Source organism: Rissa tridactyla, chromosome 3 (genome assembly GCF_028500815.1).
Source record: "Rissa tridactyla isolate bRisTri1 chromosome 3, bRisTri1.patW.cur.20221130, whole genome shotgun sequence".
Lineage (NCBI taxonomy): Eukaryota > Metazoa > Chordata > Aves > Charadriiformes > Laridae > Rissa > Rissa tridactyla.
Genome location: NC_071468.1, coordinates 126288797 through 126298205, shown reverse-complemented (window position 1 = coordinate 126298205; position 9409 = coordinate 126288797). Strand labels below are relative to the sequence as shown.

The window sequence follows — 9409 nt, the reverse complement described above, 5'->3', positions numbered from 1 at the left end:
CTCGTGCGGGTGTCCGTACTGCTGGGTGTCGGTGTGGGTGCGGGTGCCGATACCGGTGCGGGTGTCCGTACTGCTGGGTGTCGGTGTGGGTGTGGGTGCCGATACTCGTGCGGGTGTCTGTACTGCTGGGTGTCGGTGTGGGTGCGGGTGCCGATACTTGTGCGGGTGTCCGTACTGCTGGGTGCGGGTGTCGGTGCGGGTGCCGATACCGGTGCGGGTGTCCGTACTGCTGGGTGTCGGTGTGAGTGCGGGTGCCAATACCGGTGCGGGTGTCCGTACTGCTGGGTGTCGGTGCGGGTGCGGGTGCCGATACTTGTGCGGGTGTCCGTACTGCTGGGTGTCGGTGTGGGTGCGGGTGCCGATACCGGTGCGGGCGCGGGTGCGCGCGTGTGCGCGTGGCGGGGCGGTGGTGCTGAAGGACAGCTCCGCCCCCGCCCGCCCCCGCCCCCGCCCCCCGCCGCCCGCCCCGCTCCGCTCCGCCGCCGCCGCCGCCGCCGCCGCCGCCGCCGCGCCGAGCCCCGCCGGGCGCTCCGCCGTGCCGCCGCCGCCGCCGCCATGCCCCAGACGGCCCCGCCGCCGCCGCCGCCCGCCGCCGCCGCACCATGAAGCGGCAGAACGTGCGGACGCTGGCGCTCATCATGTGCACCTTCACTTACCTGCTGGTGGGCGCCGCCGTCTTCGACGCGCTGGAGTCGGAGGAGGAGACGGCGGAGCGGCGGCGGCTGGAGGCGAAGAGCCAGGAGCTGAAGAGCAAGTACAACCTCAGCGCCGAGAGCTACCGCGAACTCGAGTGGGTCGTCCTCAAGCTCAAGCCCCACAAGGCCGGCGTCCAGTGGAAATTCGCCGGCTCCTTCTATTTCGCCATCACCGTCATCACTACCATAGGTACCGGTTAACCCACCCCCGCCCCGGCGCTTCCCGGTGTCCCCGGTAGACCCTTTCCCGCTTCCCGGCCGTGGGATAACGGCCCCCGGTCACGCTCCGTGAAGACCGTCCATCCCCGCGGTATCGGGGCGACCTGCCCGCCCGGCTTCTCTGCCACTGGGAAACTCGCCCTCCCCCCCCGCCCAAGCCCATCCCCGTGGTATCGGGGCGACCTGCCCGCCAGGCTTCTCTGTCACTGGAAAACCCCCGAACCGCCCCCTCCCCGCCGCCATCCCCGCGGTATCGGGGCGACCCTCTCTCCCGGCTCCCCCGCCACCAGGAAACAGCCACTCGGACTCCCCCCAACACCACCCCCCCGCCCCGCCCGTCCCCGTAGTACCGGGGCGACCCGCCTGCCCGGCTCCCCCACCACCTGAAAACCACCCTCCGGATCCCCGCCCATCCCCGAGGTGTCGGGGCGACCTGACCCCCCAAGCCCCCGCAGTCCCTGAGAAAGCCCCGCCAACCCCCTCCCCGAAACGCCCATCACCGCGGCGGCAGGTTTACCCGCCTCTGCCACCGGGAAATCCCCCCGCCCGTGTCCCCGCTATCGGGGCGACTCTCCCGAAGGGCTCCTCCACCACCGGGAAGCCCCAGCCCGGTTCCTCCCGAAGGGGCCCGTCCCCGTAGCGTCAGAGCTACACCCGACCTGCCCGTGGCCCCGCTGCCCTAGGAAACCCCAGCCCATCCCCGAGGTATCGGGGCTACTCGCCAGCCCCGGAGACCTCGCCGGCCCCCCCCCCCCGCCCTCCATCGCGCCCATCCCCGAGGCATCGGGGATCCCTCCTGCCCCGGCTCCCTTTCCCCGGAGAATGGCGACCTGCCCATCCCCGTGGTCTCTGGTCTCCCTGCCCCCCTGCTCCCAACCCCGCAGCCTCTGGGCTCCCCACCAGTATATCCCCCGGCCTTAGGGACCCCCGCACGGGGCGGGGGTGGCTGAGCTGGGACCCCCTTTCCAGCCCCGTAGGGAGGCTCCCGCAGAGTCCGGCGGGGCTGGGGGGGTGCTGGGGGGGGCGGCACGGTGGGGCTGTAGGACAGCGATTCCCTCGGCTGACCCCTTCCCTGCAGGAAGAGGAGGAGGAGGAAGGTCCCCTGGGGCCAGGGGTGCCATCCCTCACAGTCTCCTGCCCTTCCCAGGATGGTGGGACCCTCAGCCCGGGGGGGGGCGGGCAGGGATGTGTCCTTGCCTACATGGACGCTTTGGCCCTACAAAGGGGGTGTCAGCGCTGCACCCCGGTGCTCAGGGGGGTCTCCCTGCCCTCACCCGACCCCGCTCAGGGTGTCCAGGGCGCTCCCCCACCTTGGGAGAGGGGCTGCAGGAGCTGGGGGGGTGGGGGGGGGGGTGCTGCAGGGTCCCCCCGGGTTCCAGACCGCTGCTCTGTGCATTCGCCCAGTCGCATCGTCAACCCGCCTGTCCTTTGGGTCCCCTTGACGGAGGTGGGGGGGAGGGGGGGAACTGGGGTGTCCCACCACCCCCTGCTCCCCAAACTGCCCCATCCGGAGCACACCACGAGGGGCTGGAGGGCCGGGGGACAGACGGTGGCTGGACCGGGATGGCGCGTGGCCGGCCTGGCCCTGGCAGGTGGCTCTTTGTTTTGGGGGGTGAGATGTGAGTGTTGAGGTGGCTGTTGGTTTTTGGGGCTGAGATGTGGGTGTTGGGGTGCCTCTTGGCTCCCGGGGACGAGACATGGGTGGTGGGGTGGCTGTTGGTTCCCAGGGCTGAGATGTGGGTGGTGGGATGCCCACTGATTTTGGGGGCTGAGACACAGGCTTTTGGGGTGGCTGTTGGTTTTTGGGGGTGAGATACAGGTTTTGGGGTGGCTGTTGGTTCCTGGGGCTGAGACGTGGGTGTTGGGGTGCCTCTTGGTTTTTGGGGCTGAGATGTGGGTGTTGGGGTGCCTCTTGATTTTGGGGGCTGGGACACGGGTTTTGGGGTGGCTGTCGGTTTTTGGGGCTGAGATGTGACTGTTGATGTGGCTGTTCATTTCTGGGGATGAGCTGCAGGTGTTGGGGTTGGTTTGGGGGGCTGAGATGCGGGTGTTGGGGTGCCTCTTGGCTTTTGGGGATGAGACACGGGTTTTGGGGTGGCTGTTCGTTTGGGGGGCTGAGATGCGGGTGTTGAGGTGCCTCTTGATTTTTGGGGCTGAGACACAGGTTTTGGGGTGGCTGTTGGGTTTTGGGGCTGAGATGCGGGTGTTGGGATTGGTTTTGGGGGACGAGATGTGGGTGTTGGGGTGCCTCTTGGCTTTTGGGGATGAGACCCGAGTGTTGGGGTGGGTGTTGGTTTTTGGGGCCGCGATGCGGCTGTTGGGGTTGGTTTTGGGGGCTGAGACGTGGCTGTTGGGGTGGTTGATGATTTCGGGGGCTGAGATGTGGCTGTTGGGTTGGCTCTCGGTTCCTGGGGCTGATATTGGGGTGCTGGAGCGGCCGGGGGCTGAGCGGTGGCGGGGTCTGGCCTCTCCTGGCTGGCGGGAGCAGCTGGGAAAGGCTTTGAAAGTGAAGACAAGCAGCTTATGTTTGACGTGCGAGGGAGGAGGAGGAGCGGCGGGCAAGGGGGGTGCGCGGGGGGCTGGGGGGAGGCGGCGAGCGGGCGGCGAGCGGGCGGCGAGCGGCGTCTCCAGCCCACACAAAGGATGCTGCAGTGAGGCGGGAGGGAGACAAAGCCAGCCCCGTGTCTGCAGGGTCCCCAGAGGCCACGGCTCAGCGCCAGGCTGCGGGGAGTTGGGGGTCCCCCTCCTGCCTCCCCCAGGACACCCGGCGGGGATGGAGAGGGGACGGTTGAGCCCCGACGCAGGCGTTACACCCCACAAAGCACCCCGTTAGCTGGGGTTTAAAAACTCAAAACCCTCCAAAACCTCAAAAACCTCATCTGGGGCTCGAGTCGGCAGCTCAGGGGACCCTCTGGGGTTGGGGTGATGACACCCGTTCCCAAAATACCCGCGTCCGGCCGCAGCGGAGCGGGAGGGAAACGCAGAGGGAACGTCCCCAGACGGGGCTTTACGGCTCGGCGGGGGTCGAGCCCTCCTCTCCCGGCAGCTCCAGCCCCTCCGCGGTGGCCCGGGGTGCGCAGGGGGACAGAAATACATAAAGCGATATTCTTTTTACCAAAATCTCATGATTTTCGAAGGCGTTTTAACCGGCCTGTCGCGACGGAGCCTGGCTGCTGCCGAAGGGGCCCAGCGCGTACCAGCAAAGAGAGCAAAATCCTCAAAAGCCTCGAGAGGGGAAAGAAAATTCCGTTATTCCCATGAAATGGGATTTTCCGGTGGGGGGGTGGGTGGGGGGGTGGTGAAAAAAAAGGCATTGTTCCAGGGAAGCGCCAACCAACAGGCGATTTACCCTCTGTAAAGCTGCTGGTGGGGTTGGGGACTGCGAAGGGGACAATGGGAACGCCGGGGTTCCAATCCCGGTGCCGTGGCCGGTTTTAAAGGGGGGCAGGAGGAAAAACCGGGAGGGTGACGGGTCCCACTGGGAAAGTTTTCCTTATATTTCTTTTTTTTTTTTTTTTTTTTTTTTTTTTTTAATCTGGGAAAAGAGCCAAGAGGCCAGCCAGCTGCTCCGAAGGTCTCCCACACACACCCCCTACCCTCTCCTGCAGCCCCCCCCCCGCCCCGAGAAGCCACCCCAGCGCCCGGGGACCCCCAAAGCACGGCGGCGGGGTGTGGGCGACTGGGATATTTAGGACGGCTGCCACCCGCTGTCCCCCTCCCTGCAGGGCTGGGGGCGAGGGGAGCCGACGGGCGGGCAGGGGGGGAGCGCGCCTGTCCTTGCAGCCGGGCAGAGCCGGCCCCCCCGGGCCCCCTCACGGGATGTCACGCCGGACATGTCCCCTGTCACCTCCGTCCCTTGTCCCCGCACCGGGGACCTCCAGGGCTGGCTGCCATGGCTCTCGCTGGATCGCTCCCAAAAAACAGTTCCCCCCACCCCCACCCCCACCCCCCGGCCATGCTGTGTGCGGAGAAGCGAGCAGCCATGTGGGCCGGGGCAGGTGGCGAATGCCACCGCGGTGTCACCATCTGTCACAGCCCTCCTCCCTCCCCGCTTGTTTACCGAGGGAGCAGGCACAAGGCAGTACCGGCACAACCCTCCCGGTACCGGCAGCAGCACCGGTGGGAGGGGAAGGACCCCCGGTTCTCTGGCCTTGGAGGGGGCAGCACAGGGAAACGTCTCGAAGAAGGCTCAGGACCAGCCGTGCTGGGACAAGGAGGGCATTTGGGGCTGCAGTGGGGCTGGTCTTGGTGGGGGGAAGGCCAGGGATGGGGCACCCACCCCCTCCAGCCCCTCTGGACATGTCTGTTCCCATCCTGCGCTACCTGTGCCCACTAAAAATGATGGCAGTGGAAATCAGTGTTGGCACCCAGGAACATGCCTTTGATAGGTTTCAGAGTTAACATGCCGGAGGGAAAAACTGTACCACTCTGTTCCAGGGCTGGGATTCCTCCCGCCTCAGCCCAGACACCCCCCCCGGGAGGTGATGCCAAAGCAGCAGGGGGAGAGACAGGCAGCGTCTCACCCCTTTCACCCCCTGGGGATGCGCGGGGTCTTCTCCAGAAGGGTGGCCCCGGCCAGCCCGGCGCCTCCTCAGTTGCTGCAGGGGTTGGTTTGCATGCCCCAGCCGTGCTCCCGAGCCGTGGGAGGTCAGGACCGTTTTCCTTCCCTCTCCAGTCAGGCATCAGGCCACCCACCTTTGCCTGTGGTGTGCTGGGATTGCTGGTTGCGGCGTTCACTCTGAAACCTAATGAGGGCATATCCCCCTCTGCCGCTGATCTCCGGAGCAGGGAATGAGCGTGAAGAGGGTGAGTGGGGAGCTGGCATGTAGGCACCGAGACCGGAGCCGTCCCCGAGCCCTTCCCGGCAGAGACGTGTGATTTAAGGGTGGCCATCGTCGCCCGCTGCCCCAGCAGCACCTCGGGACATTCGCCAGGGACACAAAGCTTCTTCCCGAGGAGGCTCCAGCAGACCTGTGGCGTGGTGGGGAGGTATCACACGTGTCCCCTCCCGTGGGATTCATCCCAGGGAGCCTCCAAACCGGGGGGCTTGGTGGCATCCCTCCCACCTTCCCCCTCCCCCCGCCTCCCCTTCACCCAGGCTATAAATCTCCCGCTCCGCTCCATCCCGGAGCGATAACAGCAATTAATACCCGCTCCCTCCCTGCCCCCCCGCCTGGCCTCTCCCAGCTGATGCCTCATTAAACTCGCCAGCAAAGCCTGACTCAGAGCAAGGCATAAACACCACGTGCCGGGCGAAGATGCTCCGAGGAGAGGGGGGTTGGTCACCCAGGCAAAAAGAACCCAATTTCTTTGAATTTTGGGGTTCCCCCCCCCACCGCAGTTACCAAACCCTAGGGCTTGTTGCTTGGGCTCGGCGCTGCCCGGTTTAGTGTCGGGAGGCCGGATGGGTGCCGGAGCCATGGGGAGAGCCCCGCTCTGGTGGCGTGTGATTTATGAATCGGCTTAAATATTTATCAGGCAGCTCTCGGGCTGAAGCGACTGCGGCGCAGGATTTATAGCGGGCACCGCCGCCTGCCATAAATCACGGCCGGGAGGGGAGATGGAAGGGGCAGGAGCGGAGCGTGCCGCGGCGGCAGGGGGCTGCGGAGAGGGGCGAAGGAGGGCGGCCGTGGGGCAGGAGGGCCCAAATTGGGGCTGTAAGTGGTGCAGGGCACTGGTGCACGGTGCTGGGCGCTGGTGCAGGGCACTGGTGCGCGGTGCACAGCACTGGGCACGGTGTTGGGTGCTGTTGTACGGTGCTGAGTGCTGGTGCATGGCACTGGTGCACGGTACTGGACTCTGGTGCATGGCACTGGTGCACGGTGCTGAGTGCTGGTGCATGGCCCTAGTGCACGGTACTGGACTGGACTCTGGTGCATGGCACTGGTGCACGATGCATGGCACTGGTGCACGGTACTGGACTCTGGTGCATGGCACTGGTGCACGGTGCAAGGCACTGGACATGGTGCTGGGTGCTGGTGCGTGGCACTGGTGCACGGTGCTGGGCACTGGTGCGTGTTGCTGGGTGCATGGTGCTGGGTGCTGGCGCAGGGCACCAGTGCACGGTGCACACCACTGGACGTGGGACTGGGCACTGGTGAGTGGTGCTGGGTACTGGTGTACGGCACTGGTGCACGGTGCACACCACTGGACGTGGGACTGGGCACTGGCGCACGGTGGTGGGTGTTGGCACACGGCACTGGTGCGCGGTGCACAGCACTGGACATCTTGCTGGGCACCGGTGCATGGTGCTGGGCGTTGGTGCCTGGCACTGGTGCACGGCGCTGCACGTGGTGTTGAGCACTGGGGCACGGTGGTGGGTGCCGGCACATGTCGCTGGTGCACAGTGCAAGGCGCTGGACGTGGGACTGGGCGCTGGTGCACGGTGCTGGGTGCTGGTGGATGGTGCCGGGTGTTGGTGCCTGGCGCTGGTGCACGGCGCCGCACGTGGTGTTGGATGCTGGTGCACAGCGCTGGGTGTTGGTGCACCACGCTTGGCGCTGGTGCCCGGTGCTGGCTGCCGTTGCACGGCGCTGGGTGGCATTGCACGGCGCTGGGTGCCGTTGCACACCCCTCCACACCTTGCCACTACGCAAACTGGGCACTGGGAGGAGGGAGCTGCATCCTGCCCTTCCCTGGGAGATGGGAAACAGAGAGAGCTGGGGCGGAGCCATGGGGAAAGATGGATGGATGGAAGGAAGGAAGGAAGGAAGGAAGGAAGGAAGGAAGGAAGGAAGGAAGGAAGGAAGGAAGGAAGGAAAGATGGATGGATGGAAGGAAGGAAGGAAGGAAGGAAAGATGGATGGAAGGAAGGAAGGAAGGAAGGAAGGAAGGAAGGAAGGAAGGAAGGAAGGAAGGAAGGAAAGATGGATGGATGGATGGAAGGAAGGAAGGAAGGAAGGAAGGATGGAAGGAAGGAAGGAAGGAAGGAAAGAAGGAAGGAAGGAAGGATGGATGGAAGGAAGGAAGGAAGGAAGGAAGGAAGGAAGGAAGGAAGGAAGGAAGGAAGGAAGGAAGGAAGGAGGGAAAGATGGATGGATGGAAGGAAGGAAGGAAAGATGGATGGATGGATGGATGAACGGATGGAAGGAAGAAAAGATGGATGGAAGGAAGGAAGGAAGGAAGGAAGGAAGGAAGGAAGGGAGGAAGGGAGGAAGGAAGGAAGGAAAGATGGATGGATGGATGGATGGATGGAAGGAAGGAAGGATCCCTGGCATGAGGAGCTTTGCAGCGAGAGCCATCAGGGAGCTTTAGCTCAGCAGGGGGGAGGCGGCAGGGTGACAGGGTGACCGAATCAAGCCCTCACTCCCCGGGGACACGATGCCTGAGCTTGTGCCACATCCACGTTCTGCTTGAGCTCAGAGGGACCCAGGGCAGCACGGAGCGGTCGGTCCTTTGGGGCCTGAGTCTTGCAGGAGGCTGGGGGCTTTGTCACCCCTTGGAGGGGCTCAGGGTGAGGGATGTGGCCCCTGGGTGCTGCGTGGGGTGGGGGGGTCACTGCCTGTGCCCCAGTCCCTCTGCCCAGGGGTGGGGGCAGATGCAGGCAGGGCAGCCCCCCCCCCCAATCCTGGCAGAATCGGTCCTAAAGGCCTTAAATGACTTTTTATTCCCCCCCCGAGGCCCCTTTTCCCTGCGCCGGTGCAGAAAGCGGCTCCGCTCTCGATTTCAGCCATCCCCAGGGCTGCGGGGGGTGTCCCCAGCCGCAGGTCTGTGCTGTGCCATGGGGTTATGGGGTGGCCCCCCCAAAAAAAACCCAAAAACCAGCAGGACCAGCCCCACCAGCATCCAGCCGTGCCCATCACCGGGGCATCCCGCCTTGCCCACCAGCGCGGAGAGCATCCCCCCTCATGCCGCAGGGCCCCGGAGGGTGGGGGGGGGCCCGGCTGCACCCCCCTTTTGCAGGAGGAGGGGAGGGATGGAGGAGGGGGGGTGGGGGGTGGAGGGGGCCAGGAAGGGGCTGGCGGAGCCCCAGGAGTGAGGGAAAAATTGCCAGTTTTGGCGCAAACAGGGCGCTTGGCCGGCGCCGGGATTTTCCATGACACCATCCTGACCCCCCCGCTACGGCGAGGTCTGGCCCCCGCCTGCAGGCAGTGGTGCCCGGGGGGGACACAAACACAGAGGCACCGGCTGCACCCCCAAACCCTCCTGCTCTGCCCCCTCCCCAGGGTGTGGGGCTGCCCCCCGCCCCCCCGCTGCTGTGGGACCTGGGGTGGGGGTGGCTCTGAGCCCCTCTGGGGAGGTGACACCCCCCCAAGTGTATAGGACAAATCTGGGGGGAAGGGGTGACACGGGGACCAGGGGGGTGGCAGGGGCGCAGATGCTGCTGCAGAGGAGGGGAAGGGGGCTGGGGGGGTTTGGGGCCCCCACTTCCCTCCCCCCAACCCCACTGGGGAGGTGGTGTCCTGGGGGGTCTCCAACACCAGGGTCCCTTCCCACCCCATGGAGACACGAGTCCACAGCCAGGCCCAGCACCCCTTCCCCGGTGTGACACCCCC

At 65.7% G+C, this 9409-nt stretch overlaps 1 protein-coding gene across 2 annotated transcripts in view; it reads left to right on the top strand.

Moving 5' to 3' along the window:
* The first annotated feature begins 569 nt into the window (after positions 1-569).
* Positions 570-9409, top strand: part of KCNK3 (potassium two pore domain channel subfamily K member 3) — an 18589-nt gene continuing 9749 nt past the window's right edge. Inside the window, exon 1 of one of the 2 annotated variants that reach the window (XM_054194329.1) lies at positions 570-885. In XM_054194329.1, the coding sequence (XP_054050304.1) occupies positions 603-885 (283 nt within the window). In that variant the 5' untranslated portion in view covers positions 570-602. The remainder of the gene's footprint in view (positions 886-9409) is intronic. The other variant, XM_054194330.1, reaches the window with a different exon arrangement.